General features: G+C 40.8%; 1 protein-coding gene and 1 non-coding gene across 2 annotated transcripts; one reads left to right on the top strand and one right to left on the bottom strand.

Annotated features, from left to right (window-relative positions):
- The first annotated feature begins 6,643 nt into the window (after window positions 1-6,643).
- On the top strand, window positions 6,644-11,773 carry ACOT4 (acyl-CoA thioesterase 4). Its single transcript, XM_047079385.1, has 3 exons — window positions 6,644-7,146; window positions 8,095-8,297; window positions 10,918-11,773. Exons 1-3 carry the CDS (start codon window positions 6,693-6,695, stop codon window positions 11,521-11,523), a joined length of 1,263 nt encoding a protein of 420 aa, XP_046935341.1. The 5' UTR covers window positions 6,644-6,692; the 3' UTR covers window positions 11,524-11,773.
- Window positions 10,795-10,865, bottom strand: LOC124512703 (small nucleolar RNA SNORD56). The gene has a single exon (XR_006962220.1). It is a non-coding gene; the product is annotated as a small nucleolar RNA SNORD56 (small nucleolar RNA).
- Window positions 11,774-17,593: the final 5,820 nt, after the last annotated feature.

Raw genomic sequence — 17,593 nt, 5'->3', positions numbered from 1 at the left:
GACCGTTCGCTGCAAAAATCTTCCCCTTTTTAAAGGGATTTAATTGATCTTGGGTCTCTGCAGACCTCCTCTACTCCTGCTTGTTATCAGTTCTGGGTGGTCAGCTGATGTGGGTCCTAGCTGTATCTCATAGGTGCAGTACCTTTAACTGCTTGCATCATTGCTTGACGCAGGCTCCTGCTTAACATGGGAGACTCCATTTTGCTCTCTAAGATAAGGAAAACTAGCCGCCTCAGCTCTAGTACTATATACAAATCCAACCAGCAGGAAGAAGAAAAGTGCAGAAGGGCACCCTCTCCCTTGGGAATAACTTCCCAAAGTTTCACATTCCACTTCTGCCTGTATACAATTGGCCAGAACTTTGTTACACGTTCACTCTTAGCTGCAAAGGAGGTGAAAATATAGTGTTTATTCTTGGTGGCCATGTATTAAAAAGACAGGCAATTCAGCAAGACAACAGAAGAGTCACATTTATATATCTATTTAATAAAGTTTCAAATACATAAAGCAAACATTTTAGAAATACAAGAAACGTATAGCTCTCCAATAATCGTTTATGTGTTTCAACCATTAAGAAACTAATAGATCTAAGATAAACAATTAGTAAAGATATAGAAGATTTAAACTACATAATTAATTAATTTGTTTAGTTAGAGAAAGAGAGAACTTTGCAACAGACAATATATTTTTCTCAAATACTCTTACAATATATATAAAAGTTGACAATGTACAGAACATAAAAAAGTTCAAGAAAATCCTGAGAATAAAAATGATGTGGACTATAATATATATATATATTTTTTTTTTTAATAAATATTTTTATTTATTTTTGAGACAGAGAGAGAGACAGGGCATGAGCAGGGGAGGGGCAGAGAGACAGGGAGACACAGACTCCGAAGCAGGCTCCAGGCTCTGAGCTGTCAGCAGAGAGCCTGATGTGGGGCTTGAACTCATGGACCGCGAGATCATTACCTGAGCCGAAGTCAGACGCCTAACCGACTGAGCCACCCAGGCGCCCCAATATATTCTTTTTTTTAATGTTTATTTATTTTGAGAGGAAGAGAGCATATGTGAGTGGAAGAGGGGCAGAGAGAGAGATAGAGAGGGAGAGAGAATCCCAAGCAGGCTCCATACTGTCAGCACATAGCCTGATGTGAGGTTTGATCCCACAAACTGTGAGATCATGACCTGAGTTCAAATCAAGAGTTGGACGCTTAACTGACTGAGCCACCCATGCACCCCTATAATATATTCTTTAGGGGCGCCTGGGTGGCTCAGTCTGTTAATCGTCCGACTTCAGCTCAGGTCATGATCTTGCAGTCCATGAGTTCGAGCTCCGCATCCAGCTCTGTGCTGACAGCTTGGAGCCTGAAGCCTGTTTCAGATTCTGTGTCTCCCTCTTTTTGTCTCCTCCCCCACTCACACTCTCTCTCTTCTCAAAAATAAAATAAAAACGTTAAAAAAAAATTTTTAAATAAACACCAAGCAAGGTGTTTAGTCAGAAATTAACAAGAAATTTGTTATCTACATGGAATATTAACAGCTCTCTGGGAGAGAAGAAAAGTGAAAGAAAACATTAAGGAAAACATAGAGGTTGCCTAAAGTCTTTATCTTCAAAAGTCATATCTTCAAAAGAACCTGGGTGGTTCAGTCAGTTAAGCGTCTGACTTTGGCTAGGTCATGATCTCAAAGTTCGTGGGTTCCAGCCCCACATCAGGGTTGCTGCTGTCAGCGCACAGCCTGATTTGGATCCTTTGTCCCCTTCTCTCTCTGCCCTTCCCCGGTTCACGTGTGCATGTATGCTCTCTCTCTCTCAAAAATAAATAAACATTAAAAAAAAAGTCATAGATCTAATGGAACTAGAAATAAAGACTTAAATATAGTATTTAAAATTACAAAAGTAATCAACAGAATAGTCAAAAGTAATAACACATCTGTCAAACACTGAGAGGGGAAGAAAGAGTACGTTGAACACTCATGAGTCAATAGATAATTCTAAAATGTAAAAATTAAGAAACAGAGGTATAGGCATAGTATCTAGTATAATGGAGGTAACCATAAAAGCAAGTGAAAATAGAAACAGTTAAAAGAGATTGCTGGAAGGACACGGAACTTTATGATAGAAGAGGGGTGGGAAAAAGATTGTTGGTTTCCATTTTAAGCTCTTTCCTACTCTTAGACTTTTACAATATACAAAATTACTTGCGGAAAATTTTTAACTTCTTTTTAATATTTACTTATTTTTGGGAAAGCGCAAGCAGGGGAGGGGCAGAGAGAGGGGGACAGAGGATCTGAAGGAGGCTCTGCACTGACAGGCTAACAGGGGGGCTCAGACTCACAAACTGGGAGATGATGAGCTGAGCCAAAGTTGGATGCTCAACCAACTGAGCCATCCAAGTGCCCCTAAATTTTCAATTAAAATGAAAGCTCCTTCTAAATACTCAGATTTAGAAAATAAATAAATCAGATTAAAAAGGAGTTGTAGAAAGTTAGGGGTGCCAGGGTGCCTTGGGATTCTCTCTCTGCCCCTCATCCACTCACATACGTGTGCTATCTCTCTCTCTCAAAAATAAATGAACATTAAAAAAAAAAGGAGCTGTAGAAAGTTAAAAACTAGTTAAAAATTATGATGAAACAATACTGAAAAAGTCCACATCAAACCCTCCTGTACATAGCCATATTGGTATTCAGAAGAAAAGCACAGGCCCAAATAGACTCATTGGAATATAATTTAAAAAAAAAACAAATAAAAGAACCAATCATTTATCTCAATAACTTAGATAAAAATATAGCTATATAAACGCAGGAAAGAAGGCACTGATAAAATAAATACAAGCAGATAATAAATGGAAACAGAAAGCAACAAAAATATGAGAGTTGATGAGAGTTAAAAGTATTCCAAGATCTTCCTCATTTTCTGACAGAAAGGCAAAGAGTAACTCTTCACTCTGTTAAAGTTTTAACAGTAACCATTAAAACAGTAACTTTTTTTTTTTAAAGTAGGCTTCTTGCCCGATGTGGAAACCAATGAAGTGGAGCCTGAGGCGAAGCCTGAGGTGGGGCTTGATCTCAGATCTCAGGACTCTGAGATCATGACCTGAACCAAAATCAAGAGTCCTAAGCTTAACCAACTGAGCCATCTATGCACCCTAGAGATAGGACCTCTAAAATGGTAATTAAAGTAAATAGGGCCATATGAATGGGCCCAAATCCAATATGGCTAGTGTCCTTATAAAAAGAGGAAATTAGGACACAAACATGCATGAGAGAAGACCATGTGAAGACACAGAGATGGTCATCTAGAAGCCAAAAAGAGAGGTCTGTAAACAGATTTTTCCCTCCCAGCCCCCTGAAAGAAACAAGCTTGCTGATACCTTCATCCTAAATTTCTATCCTCCAGAACTATAGGAAATGAATTTCTGTCATTCAAGCCACCACAAATCTGTGGGATTTGTTATGGTCACCCTAGCAGACTGCAAATTGATTTATAGATTCAATGCAATCTCCATCAAAATTCCAGCTGGCTTCTCTGCATAAATTGACAAGTTGATCCTAAAATTCCTGTGGAAATTCAAGGAACCCAGAATCTTGAAAAAGGGTAAAGTTGTAAGATTCGTAATACCCAACTTCAAAACTTAGTACAAAGCAACAATAATGAAGACAATGTGGTACACACCTAAGGACAGACATAAAGATCAATGGAACAGAACTGAGAGTCCAGAAATAAACCCTCATATTTACAGTCAACTGATTTTTGACAAGGGTGAGAAGAAAATTCAATGGGGGAAAGAAAGATCTTTTCAACAAATGGTCTTGAGACAACTGGATATCCACATGCAAAATAATGAATTTGGATCCCTAACTCAAACCATACATAAATTGATTCTAAATGAATCAAAGACCTACATGTAAGAGCTAAAACTACAGAACTCTTAGAAGAAAACACAGGAGTAAGGGCACCTGACTAGCTTAGTCAGTGGAGCATGCAACTCTTGATCTTGGGGTCATGAGTTCAAGCTCCACAATGGGCATAGAGCTTACTTAAAAAATAACCAAAAAAATCTAAAAACTTTCATGCATCAAAGGATACCATTAAAAAAATAGGGGCACCTGGCTGGCGCAGTGGGTAGAACATGTGACTCTTAATCTGAAGGTCATGAGTTCAAGTCCCACATTGGGCATGGAGCCTACTTTAAAAATTTTTTTTATTTAAAAAAAATAAAAGAATAACTCACAGAATGGGAAAAATATTTGTCAATCACATATTTGACAAGGGACATGTATGTAGAATATATAAAAACCCTTTCAACTCAATAATAAAAAGACAGCCCAACTTAAAAAAAAAAAAGGACAAGGATCTGAATAGACATTTCTCCAAAGATATATAACGGTCAATAAGTACATGGCAAGATGCTTGACATCGTTAGCCATCAAGGAAATGCAAATGAAAAGTACAAAGAAACTATTACCCATTTGGGTGTTTATAATGAAAAAGACAGATAATAATGAGTGTTGGCAAGGATGTGGAGAAACTGGAAGTCTCATGCACCGCTGTGGGACTGTAAAATGGTGCAGATACTTTGGCAAACAGTCTGGCAGCTCCTCAAAAGGATAGAGTTACTATATGACCTATCAATTCTATTCCTGTATATACAGAAAAATAAAAACATAGGTCTGCAAGTTGCAGAACATAGATTCAGTATGTTCACACTTCCATATGCTTACACACTGCAAACATTCAGAAAAAAATTAAGATGTATGCACCCATCTTTCGGGGAAAGGGGGAACTGGAAGAAGAGATTCTATCACTTCACATTTTAAACTTTTCAGTATTGCTTACATCTGTTTCAAAAAATATGTATTTTGGGGGACGCCTGGATGGTTCTTTTGGTTAAGCGTCCATCTCTTGATTTTGGCTCAGGTCATGATCTTGTGGTCATGACCTGGCGGTTCCTGAGTTTGAGCCCCGCATGGGGCTCTGTACTGGAGCCTACTTGGGATTCCTTCTCTCTCGCTCTCTCTCTCTCTCTCTCTCTCTCTGCTTCTCCCCTGCTCACTCTTTCTCGCAAAGATAAATAATTAAATTAAAATTTTTTTAATGTATTCTTTTTCTCTAAAAAAGAACCATGATTTTTCTTGTACAGAGCAGTTTAAAAAGCAATATACAAACCTTTGGCAATGATCTGCAGACCAGGAGAAATGAAACACACATGGGCTCAGTCTCTGGCAATTATGAAATCAAACATTACATTTTGCTTCACACATTCTAAGACATAAGTCTTAGACATATTCTAAGACATACAGTATCATGTTTCATCCTCTATGAGAGACTTTTACCATGTTACACACAAGAACTCTGAGACCTAGAAAAATAAAAAAACTTGCCTAAGGCTACAGAACTAGTTAGTGAAGCCAGAGGTAGAACTCTGATTATACCTCACCACCATGCTGCTTCTCACCTTTGAGCTCCACATTTGGAATTGGTCAAAGCTCTGTCACTTATTAGAGAGTAAACTTCGTGGCTTCATATTCTCCAAGCCTCAAGTTCTCCCTTTGCAATATTTGAAACATAATCCCAGTGTTTTGTGAACATGCTGAATTTTGTATGTAAAGCATTTGGGCATTGATAAAGCATAGCTGTTATATGTATAAATAAAACGCTGGGCATCTTTGAACCTTATGCCGCTTCAAGGGTCACATTCAAAAAGTTGACTTTTAGCATCTACTAAGTTTGAAACCCATGCATTCCCTACCATACAGCAATTCCACTCCCAGGTATATACTTCACTGAAAAGCACATATATGTCCATCAAACAATAGGTTCTTGAATGTTCATAGCACTACAGTCCCAATCTGAGAACTATCAAATGCCCATTGATAGTAAAATTGACAAATCCTTTCCTATCACAAAATGGAATAGCATTAAGCAGTGATAATAGACCATCTGCAACCACGCCTAACGATATACATGAATCTCGAAAACATCATGTTGGGCCAAAGCGGAAAGCACTAAAGACGACGCATGGAAGGATTCATTTCCATAAAATAACCCATTTTGTTGGAGTAGGATAGAGTACCTGTGGGGGCAGGGGAGGTGCTTAGAGCAGGAATGAGGGTAGCTGCTGGAGTGCTGGTGATGGTGTTTCTGGATTCGTGTGCTTGGTTACACGGGAATGTTCCGGTTGTGAAAATTTCCGACTCTTAGGGTCGGTCTGAGCGCTTTTTGTGTGTACGTTATAATGCACTGAACATTAAAAACCAAAAAAAAACCCATCCCCCCCCCAAAAAAAACAAAACCAAAAAAAACAAGCAGCCCTTTTCCCTGAAGGGGCTGGAATTTTTGGAATTCTGCCTAAGCTCATTAGGCTATGGTTTCACCACGAATCAATTACCCAACAATTTTCACTTCAAGTGACAACGGCCAGAGGGAGACAAGTGTTCTGAAGGCGGGTTCGACGCTACACCCAGATTTCAGGACGCCCTGCGCGGGCACCGCCCAGGCCCCGGAGAACGACCTGCTGCTTTTCCTTGAGACGAGTCCCGGGCGTGCGGTCCACGGGTCTGAAGCGCCCTGACACGCCTCCTGACGCGGCTCCACCCCCTAACGTCGGGTGCCGGGGGACGCCTGATCCCTTCGGGCCTCCAGCGCGCTCTCCACGGTCTAGACGCGACTGCAGCGGATCTGGGCAGGGATGGCGACTGTGATCCTGGAGCCCGCGGGCCGCTGCGCGTGGGACGAGCCCGTGCGCATCACCGTGCGCGGCCTCTCCCCGGGACAGCCTGTCACGCTGCGCACGTCCCTGCGCGACGAGAAGGGCGCGCTCTTCCGGGCCCACGCGCGGTATCAAGCGGACGCCGGCGGCCTCCTGGACCTGGCGCGCGCGCCCGCGCTGGGCGGCAGCTTCACGGGGCTCGAGCCCATGGGGCTGCTGTGGGCCTTGGAGCCCGAGAAGCCTTTTTGGCGGTTTGTGAAGCGGGACGTGCAGACGCCCTTCGCGGTGGAGCTGGAGGTGCTCGAGGGCCACGAGCCCGACGCCGGGCGGCTCCTGGGCCGGGCGGTGCTGGAACGCGACTTCCTGCGGCCGGGGATGCTGCGGGTGCCGGTGCGCGCGGGCCGGGTGCGCGGCACGCTCTTCCTGCCGCCTGGTGAGTGCTAGGCACGCGGGACAGGGTGCCCTGGTGGCCGTGGTGTCCGGTACTGCTTTAGGGAGAATTTAGGTCGTCCCTAAGGACAGAGAAGCTGATGATTGCTAAGCCAGTGCACAAACCGGGGTGTGTATTTTGAGATGTTGGGCTCTGTGTTACGCGTTTTGCTGGCATTATCTCTTTTAATCTCCGTAATATCTCAATGAGGTGGGTATTGTCCCGAAGGTAAAAAAAAAAAAAAAAAAAAAAAAAATGGGTAGGCATGTTGTCCACCTTGCTATTAAAAACTACTCTGTAGATCTCATCAGCCCAACTGGTCTTAGGGAAAATGATAACGATCAAGGAAGGATTGCCATGTCATCCTTCTCTAGTGTCCTGGGTGCATTAGGCGTTTTCCCCACTTCTTCATGCCCCTCGGTGCCACAGGTCACACTTAAGACTCCCCTGCCTTTCTCACCTGAAGTCATCTCTGGGTATTTATTTTTCTTTCCTCTCTCTAGATAGACATCTGAAATATCAGTACACACACACACACACACGAAAGCCAAGGGTCGATGCAACCCAACATAAAGCTTTATTTCAAGATTCTTAATTTTATGTCCAATCCCCTAACAGGACACTGTGTATCAACACTGTCTGAAACATGAAATTCCTCCTTCCATGCTGCAGTCATTAATGACAGACTTTGTTACTCTCCTGACAACCAAAATTCTTAGAATCTTGTAGATAATTTATAGAATCGTATGGAGGATAAACTCATCACTGAGAAGGTACTTTGTAGATTTTCCTCTTTCCAAGGTACTTGTGTTCCTTTGCAGTAGTAACTTGGGGAGCAGATTTTTGCCTTTGATTCATAGGAACCCACTAAGTAATTTAGAAAGATCTCTAAAAGGAAAACAAATTCATTAAATGTATAATGCCTTTCCTTTATATTATTCTATTCTCTAGGACCTGGACCTTTCCCAGGGATCATTGACATCTTTGGAATTGGAGGGGGCCTGTTGGAATACAGAGCCAGCCTTCTGGCTGGTCATGGCTTTGCCACGTTGGCGCTAGCTTATTATAATTTTGAAGATCTTCCCGAGGAATTGGATAGCATAGACCTGACCTACTTTGAAGAAGCCGTGTGCTACATGCTTCAACACTCCCAGGTTGTCCTAATGTCCTTTATTGTATCATTCTTTCCATAAATACATCCAGAGATGGTGTCACTTTGCACTCACCTGTACCAGGTGCCCTGATGCTGCTCTAGTCTTCCTTCACAGAGATTTCTTTTGGAGACTTCCTTGGCTTTAGGTGCCTATTTACACTTTCTCTGTCAGATGGCTTAGTAATGCGGAATTAATCATAAAATCCATGTGAGATTTTATTTAAAGGAATTATTCAGGGACATTAAAATTCCTCTTGTTATGCAAATGGGGTTTCTAATTTGTTAGTTTTGCATGCTTTTTTCAATTAAGTTTCTTTTAATGTTTATTTATTTATTTTGAGAAGGAGAGCAAGCAGGGGAGGGACAGAGAGAGGGGGAGAAAGAGAATCCCAAGCAGGCTCCCTGTTGTTAGCGCAGAGCCCAACGTGTGGCTCCAACTCACAAATCATGAGATCGTGACCTGAGCCAAGATCAAGAGTTGGATGCTCAACTGGCTGAGCCATCCAGGAGCCCCTTTAATTAAGTTTTGTAATTTTAATTCCAGTATAGTTAACATACAGTGTTATATTATTTTCAGGTGTGCAGTATAGTGATTCAAGGCCCATCACAACTGCAGCCTTAATCCCCAGCGCCTATTTAACCCCACCCACCTTCCCCTCTGGTAACCATCAGTTTGTTCTCTGTAGTTAAGAGTCTGTTGATTTCCCTCCCTCTCTTTTTCCCTTTGCTCATTTTGATTTTTAAATTCCACCTATGAGTGAAATTCTATGGTATTTGTCATTCTCTGACTGACTTATTTCACTTAGCATTGTACTCTCTAGTTCTATCCATGGGGTTACAAATGGCAAGATTTCATTCTTTTTTATGGCTCAATTATGTCTATCTATCTACACGCACACACATGCGCGCGCGCACACACACACACACACACACACCACATTTTTATCCATTCATCTATCATGTGTACTTGGGCTGATTCCTAATTTGGCTATTGTAAACAATGCTGCAGTAAACATAGGGGTGCATGTATCCCTTTGAATTCATGTTTTTGCATTGTTTGGGTAAATACCCAGTAGTGCAAATACTGGATTGTAGGGTAGTTCTATTTTTAACTTTTTGAGGAACCTCCATACTGTATTCCACATTTGGTGCACCAGTTTGCATTCCCGTATATGTGTGTTCCTTTTTCTCCACATCCATGTCAACACTTGTTTCTTGTGTTACTGATTTTAGCCACTCTAACAGGTGTGAGGTGATATCTCGTTATAGTTTTGATTTGCATTTCCCTGATGATGAGTGATGTTGAGCATGTTTTCATATGTGTGTTGGCTTGTATGTCTTCCTCTTCTTTTTTTTTTGGCGTGTATGTCTTCTCTGAAAAAATGCCTATTCATGTCTTCTGCCCATTTTTCTTTGTTTCTTTCTTTCTTTCTTCCTTTCTCCTTCCTTCCTTCCTTCCTTCCTTCCTTCCTTCCTTCCTTCCTTCACTGTTTTTAAGTAGGCTCCATGCCCAGTGTGGGTCTTGAACTCAGGACCCTGAGATTAAAAGTCATATGCTCTACTGACTGAACTGGCTAGGTGCCCCTGCCCATCTATTAATTTGATTATTTGTTTTTTGCATGTTGGGTTTTATACATTCTTTCTATATTTTAGATACTACCCTTTATAAGATATGTAATTTGCAAATATCTTCTCCCATCCCTTAGGTTACCTTTTAGTTTTGTTGTTTGTTTCCTTCACTGGAATCTTTTTATTTTGATTTTTTAATCTTTAACTTACTATGTGTGTTCCCAAATTTTGACCAGAACTTGCTCATGCATTTCAGAAGCTAAGAACTACTTAATTTGATTCTGAAGTCTTTGTTTCTATAGAGTTAATTATTTGGTAGTGTATTTAGATGGGGTTTGATGAATCTTTCACTTAATAGAACAGAACTTGATTCCACACAGTTAGATACCTAGGCCCATTGAGACTTGATTGTGCCTACCTGAATGTGGACCTGAATTTCACAGGCTCCATGATTGGGCATTCTCTAGTGGATGATTCTCTGGAACATTTGTAAATGATTCCCAGACTTGCCAGTGAGGTTAATCTTTAATTGCCATAAAAAAAAAAAAAAAAGAATTGTTTGCCATGTGTTCAGCCAGATATGTTTAATATGGGAAAGAGGTTGAGGTTGAAGTTGAGCTGAAGTTGATACTCTTGTGGCCAATTCACAAATTAAAGGTAGCAGCATCTCTAGTTACATTCCTTTTTCTTTTAATAGGTAATACCTTTATTTATTTATTTTTTGAAACTAATCTCTATGCCCAATGTGGGGCTTGAACACAGGACCCTAAGATCAAGAGTCGTGTGCTCTACCCACTGACCCAGCCAGATGCCCATTTTCTTTCTTTCTTTCTCTTTCTTTCTTTCTTTCCTTTTTTTTTTTTTTTTTTTTTTTTTTTGGTCAACCTCTAATAGGACAGCTACTTCTTATTTTTCCTCTACCCTCAGCTTCACTAAGACTGAAAGTATGAACACTCACTAGGTGAGCTGCTATTGACGAAAAATGCTGCCATCATTGTAGAACATTTTTCTATTAGATACATTCTTGATGCTTCTTTCTTCTTTTCTTCCAGGTAAAGGGCCCAGGCATTGGGCTTCTGGGCATTTCTTTAGGGGCTGATATTTGTCTCTCCATGGCCTCATTTTTAAAGAACATCTCAGCCACAGTTTCCATCAATGGATCTGGATTAAGTGGAAACAAACCTATATACTACAAGCAGACTTGCATGCCTTCATTGGGCTATGATCTGAGGAGAATCAAGGTCACTTTCTCAGGCCTCCTGGACATTGTGGATATACGGAATGATACTGTAGGAGGCTATGAGAACCCCAGCATTATTCCAATTGAGAAGGCCCAAGGGCCCATCCTCTTCATCGTGGGTCAGGATGACCATAACTGGAGGAGTGAGTTATATGCCCAAATAGCCTCTGAACGGTTACAGGCCCATGGCAAGGAAAAACTTAAGATCATCTCTTATCCTGGGACTGGGCATTACATTGAGCCTCCTTACTTCCCCCTGTGCCCAGCTTCTGTGCATAAATTACTGAACAAACCTGTGCTCTGGGGTGGGGAGCCCAGGGCTCATTCTAAGGCCCAGGAAGATGCTTGGAAACAAATTCTAACCTTTTTCTGCAAACATCTTGGAGGTCCCCAGAATATAGCTTCTCCCAAATTGTAATGTGTTGGGTCTGTTGTCTACACGAGAAATTCAAGGTCAGATTCTGGTGTTTAATAATCATATGTGAATTGGTTGTCCCCTGGATAACATTAAATTCATGTCATGGGTATTAATGATGGGTTTTAGGTAACAATTTGAATAAGTTATTTTTTCATTAATTTTACTAATGTAATACATGCATATTACAGAAGATTCAGTTAGATGTATACAACACACACACACAAATAAAAAGCATTCCCTGTTAAAAATTTATGTTTTCTTCTAGATGGTTTTTACTTACCACTTTGAGCTGTGGATGAAATTTAAAGTTGAATAAATACTAGGTTACTTTTTTTTATCTCTGGGAGAATTGCCATCCAATGTTTGCTACTGGTTCAAATACTGGTAGCAGGGTAGAATTTTCATTGGCCAAAACTGTATAGAGAGGTGTTGATATGAGGATAGCCAGACTGACCTTTTCCTCACAGATATCAGAGATGAATTCTTTGGGAGGAGGAGTTGAGGTAAGAAGGGGAGCATCTGTCCCAAGAATAGTTAAGTCTAAGCTCTGTTCCAAGGATGAATGACTGTGACTTATTTTCCTGCTTCCTGGCTTTAAGAATAGAGTTTGGAGGGGTGCCTGGGTGGCTCAGTCGGTTAAGCATCCGACTTCGGCTCAGGTCATCTCACAGTTTACAGATTCAAGCTCCGCATCAGGCTCTGTGCTGACAGCTCAGAGCCTGGAATCAGCTTCCGATTCTGTGTCCCTCTCTCTCTCTCTGCCCCTCCCCCCCTCAAAAATAAACAAACATTAAAAAAAAGAATAGTTTGGAAAATCATAGTGTGACATTCTTAGAGGCATCATTCCTCATTTTCCTGACATCAGGGCTACAAAGCATTGCATAAATGTGTTTGAAGAAATAAGGGTTGAGAATTTTCCAAAACTGATAAGGACATCAAGCCACAATTCAAGAAGCACTATGTCTTAGCGTGGGCTGTTGTAACAAAATACCATAGGCTGGATGGCTGAAACAACAAGATACTTATCTCATTCTGGAGGCTGGGAAGTCCAAGATCAATGTTCCAGCAGATTTAGTTCCTGATAAGGGCTTTTATCTGGCTTACAGATGGCTGACTTCTCCTTGTGTTTTCATGTGGCAGAGAAAGTGAGGTCTGGTTTCTCTTCCTCTTTTTAGAAGGGCGCTAATTCCATCATGGGGGGGGTCTCACTCTCATGCCCTTATTTATTTATTTTTTATTTATTTATATTAAATATAATTTATTGTCAAGTTGGTTTCCATACAACACCCAGTGGTCACCCCAACAAGTGCCTCCTCAGTGCCCATCACCCACTTTCCCCTCTCCCCCACCCCTCATCAACCCTCAGTTTGTTTTCAGTATTTAAGAGTCTCTTATGGGGGCGCCTGGGTAGCTCAGTCGGTTGAGCGTCTGACTTTGGCTCAGGTCATGATCTCACGGTTCGTGGACCTTCTCCCTGGCTACTTGGGCTTGGATCCAAGAGAGCAAGGCAAAATTGCATGCCATTCTTTTGATGTCGTCTTGGAAGCTACATGGCATCACTCTTGCCCTACTCTCTTGATCAAGGCAGTCACAAAAACCCACCCAAGTTCAAGGAGAACATAGAGTTCACCAGTGGCAAGATTCTAGAAGAATGTGGGATGGGAAACATTGTAACCATTTTTTGAAAATCTGCCCCGTGAGTTACCTTTATTTTCCATAAGAAAACTTGAATTAGTAACTACAAAGCCTCCTCAATCTGCTTCCTAGATGAAACATATTAGGAGTCCAAAGTTCTTTTTTTTTCTTAATTTTTATTTATTTTTGAGAGAGAGTCAGATAGAGCATGAGCAGGGGAGGGGCAGAGTGAGAGGGAGACACGGAATCCAAAGCAGGCTCCAGGCTCTGAGCTGTCAGCACAGAGCCCGATGTAGGGCTTGAACCCATAGACCATGAGATCATGACCTGAGCCAAAGTCAGACGTTCAACTCACTGAGCCACCCAGGTGCCGCCCTCCCCCTTTTTTGGGCATTTTTTTCTGTTTTAGTTCAAATTTGTACTTCTACCAGAACAATTCTCTTAAGAACTATGTGGGTTTCCTAAAAACCTTAGTGAGATTCACCTTATTAGATAAAACATACCACTAGAAGTCTATTTGAGATAAGAACTTCCCTACCTGGGGCTTCCTGTGAGGATGCTGCAGGATAATACTCTTAAGATTTGTAGAAGCTCTGTTATTTGATAGGATCTGCTAGGGACACCTTAAAATCTTCAGAGGGCCTTTTGTCAGTCTGAAATGTTCCAGGAAGCGCTACCTTGAATCTCTCTGAGGTCTTTACAAACGATCTTGCACAGACCCATTCCAGGTTTGACTTTGATCTGAGGTCCTGTCTTACTTAAAGACTAATTAACACATGGGAAGGCTGGGAAGGAGAAACAGTATTATTGTCAAACTTGGCAAGTCCTGCTTCCTTCATATTTAACAGAGCATTCTTTAATTTGTCCTCTTGCATTTTATCACAGGCAGCAAGAAGAAGCCAGGTGGCACTGTGGGTATTCTGCTGGGAAATCACCTTAGCCAGATTATTGAATTCATTTAGGTATATTTTCCATTTTTCACCTTACTGTGTCATTCTTGCCTTCAGCTTCCAGTATGTGTTTATTGCTTTCCTTTAGCCCTCAATAATAGTCTCCATGCGGCCCTTTAGGCTTTCACTAACAGTCTCCTTGAAGTCCTTCCAGCTTCCACCTGCCACCTAGTCCTAAAAGCAGTTGTGATTCCTGTATATATAGGTATGTCCACAGGCTGCTTGAGTTTTCTCACAGCATAATACCGGAGGTTCAAGAATGAATTTCCCAAGAGAAGATGGCAGAAATACATGGCATTTTTTGAGATCTAGCTTTGGGGGCGCCTGGGTGGCTCAGTCGGTTGAGCGTCCGACTTCGGCTCAGGTCACGATCTTGCGGTCCGTGAGTTCGAGCCCCGCGTCGGGCTCTGGGCTGATGGCCCAGAGCCTGGAGCCTGCTTCCGATTCTGTGTCTCCCTCTCTCTCTGCCCCTCCCCTGTTCATGCTCTGTCTCTCTCTGTCTCAAAAATAAATAAATGTTAAAAAAATTAAAAGAAAAAAAAGATCTAGCTTTGGAAGTCACATAGTATCATTTCAACTGTACTCTATTGTTTGAGGTGGACACAAAGACCTCAAGTGCAAGGAGAAGTGGCTATAGACCCTCATCTCCTGATAAGGAAAACGGCAAGTTTCCTAGAAGAGCATCTGAGATGGGAGTTAGTGTTGCAGTGATCTTGAAAATGCAGTCTTCCCACAGAATTGTTTGTTATGTAGGAAAACTGAAAAGAAAGATAAAGATTAGAAACTTAACCAGCAGGGCGCCTGGGTGGTTCACTGGGTTAAGAGTCTGTATTTTGGTATGGGCTCAGGTCATGATCTCATGGTTTGTGAGACTGAGCCCCACATTGGGCTCTGTGCAGACAGTGTAGAGCCTGCTTGTGATTCTGTCTCCCTTTCTCTGTCTGCCCCTCCCCCACTTGTGTGTGTAAGGGCACTCTCTCTCTCTCTCTCTCAAAATAAATAAATAAACATTAAAAAACAAAAAACAAAAAACCTTACCAGCAAGGTGTGTGTGTGTGTGGGGGGGGGGGGGTGGGTTAGGCTAAATGTGTTGATAGGCATTAAGGAGGGCACTTGATGGGATGAGCGCTGGGTGTTATATGTAAGTGCTGAATCACAAAATTCTACTCCTGAAACCAATACTACACTATATGTTAACTAATTTGAATCTAAATCTAAAAATATGTGTATAAAAAAAGAAAAATATGGGAAAAAACACCTTACCAGTAGCCACAGAAAAAAGATAACCTTCAAAGGAAAAACAATGGATCTAACACCTGACTTAAAAACGGCAATAATGGAAAAGAGAAACCACTGGAATAATATCCTCAATGTGATGACAGAAAATACCTGACAACCTAGAAGCCTATAACTAGCAAAATAGATACTTCAGTATGGAAGCATGTATTGTTCATAAAGTTTATTGAGAACAATTTAATGAAATCAAAATAAAATCATTTTTAGAAAAATATGAATTTAGATAATATAGCCTACCTGCAATAACGGAAAAACTAACGAGTATTCTTCAAGCACAAGGAAAATGATTCTAGGGGAAAGCAAGTAGGTGAAGGAAGAAATGGAATATAATGAAAAGTGTAAATATATAGATAAATCTAAATAAATATTTGCAAATAATATACTATGGGGTTTCAAATACACAAAGAATTAAATAGCATATGTAGGAAGGAAATAAGTAGAGGTTATTGCATTTTTCACAAGGTGATACAAATATTAATTTTTATTCAATGTTAATAAATCAGGAAAGTTATTACCATAAGCTAATATAGGAGGCAAGTGGAATAATTTTTAAAAATCTAAAAGAAGATCAAAACTATAGAATAAGCAGGAAAGAAAATAAAGAATAACTTAAGCTCAAATAGATCAGTAATTACATGAAATGTAATTGGACTATACATTTCAGTAAAGGGCAAGATATCAGGTTGATTTTCCTAGTGTGTTCAATCTTGTGCTCTAAAAAATGCTATAAGATCATATATAGTATTGACTTCCTTCCAGAAAATAAGAGATGGACACCTTAACCTCAAGTGACAGTAGGCACATGTATAGGGTATAAAGTAAACATATAAGGTAACAGAATTATGATAGTTAAACGTTGTTCTAAGAATTTTTTCAACAAGGAAGAATGAAATAAAATCTCCATGAAAATTAAAGTCAGTTTAACCAATCTGTTTATTTTTATTTTTTTAATGTTTGTTTGTTTGTTTGTTTGTTTTTAATATATGAAATTTATTGTCAAATTAGTTTCCATACAACACCCAGTGCTCATCCCAAATGATGCCCTGTTCAATGCCTATCACCTATCCTTCCCTCCCTCCCACCCCCCCATCAACCCTCAGTTTGTTCTCAGCTTTTAAGAGTCTCTTATGCTTTGGCTCTCTCCCACTCTAACCTCATTTTTTTTCCTTCCCCTCCCCCATGGGTTTCTGTTAAGTTTCTCAGGATCCACATAAGAGTGAAAACATATTAACCAATCTGTTTAAACTCCGTATCTCCTATGTATATTCAAATGAATTTATATTAGGTCTTACTAATATGGCATTTACTTTGTCAAGGTGAAATAAACCTGTGTTTATTCAACCTTTGTTGAAAGGAACTCCAAAAGTAACAGAACAGCTTTTTTTCTCTCCTGTTGTTGCCTTCAGTCATCCCACTTCACTCCACAAATATTTATGGAAAGCCTACAGTGTGGCAGGGAATGTTCTAAGCTCCTGGCAAAGATGAACAAAGGTAACGAAGTCTTTGCTGTCAAAAGCATTTACTCTAGTTTGGAGGTAAGAAAATAAAATGATAAATGGTGTGAAGAATAAAAAATAGAAGATGAGAGCCTGAGGGAGGTGATACCATTTAAGACATCTATTTAAAGACTGGTGAGGGGCGCCTGGGTGGCGCAGTCGGTTAAGCGTCCGACTTCAGCCAGGTCACGATCTCGCGGTCCGGGAGTTCGAGCCCCGCGTCGGGCTCTGGGCTGATGGCTCAGAGCCTGGAGCCTGTTTCCGATTCTGTGTCTCCCTCTCTCTCTGCCCCTCCCCCGTTCATGCTCTGTCTCTCTCTGTCGCAAAAATAAATAAACGTTGAAAAAAAAAATTTAAAGACTGGTGAGAGAAGGCATATTCGAATAGGTAGTCTTTGAGCAGAGACTTGATTGAAGATGAAAGAGTGAGTGGAACTTCAGGCTGGGGGAATTTAAATAGTCAATGATATGAATAGTCATTTCCCCAAAGAAAATATACAAACTGCCAATAAGCACATGAAACGATGCTCAGTACCATTAGGCATCAGGAAGATACAAATTAAAGTCACAATGAGATACCACTTCTTACCCACTAGAATTGCTATAATAAAATAGAGCGACGCCAGGCTGGCTAAGTAGGTAGAACATGTGACTCTTGATGGTGGGGTCGGGAGTTCTAGCCCCATGTTGGAGT

Source organism: Lynx rufus, unplaced genomic scaffold, assembly GCF_022079265.1.
Source record: "Lynx rufus isolate CCGP_SWC_20201006 ecotype Redwood Valley unplaced genomic scaffold, mLynRuf1.p SCAF_17, whole genome shotgun sequence".
Classification (NCBI taxonomy): Eukaryota; Metazoa; Chordata; class Mammalia; order Carnivora; family Felidae; genus Lynx; species Lynx rufus.
The sequence above is the reverse complement of the archived record's forward strand: the minus strand, read 5'-3'. Positions and strand labels throughout refer to the sequence as shown.

Bases quoted from the DNA above. Each gene is read 5' to 3' on its own strand.
- ACOT4 (XM_047079385.1), top strand. From the start codon at position 6,693: ATGGCGACTGTGATCCTGGAGCCCGCGGGCCGCTGCGCGTGGGACGAG. The intron at 7,147-8,094 runs GTGAGTGCTAGG...TCTATTCTCTAG, and splicing joins CACGCTCTTCCTGCCGCCTG to GACCTGGACCTTTCCCAGGG. The intron at 8,298-10,917 runs GTTGTCCTAATG...CTTTTCTTCCAG, and splicing joins ACATGCTTCAACACTCCCAG to GTAAAGGGCCCAGGCATTGG.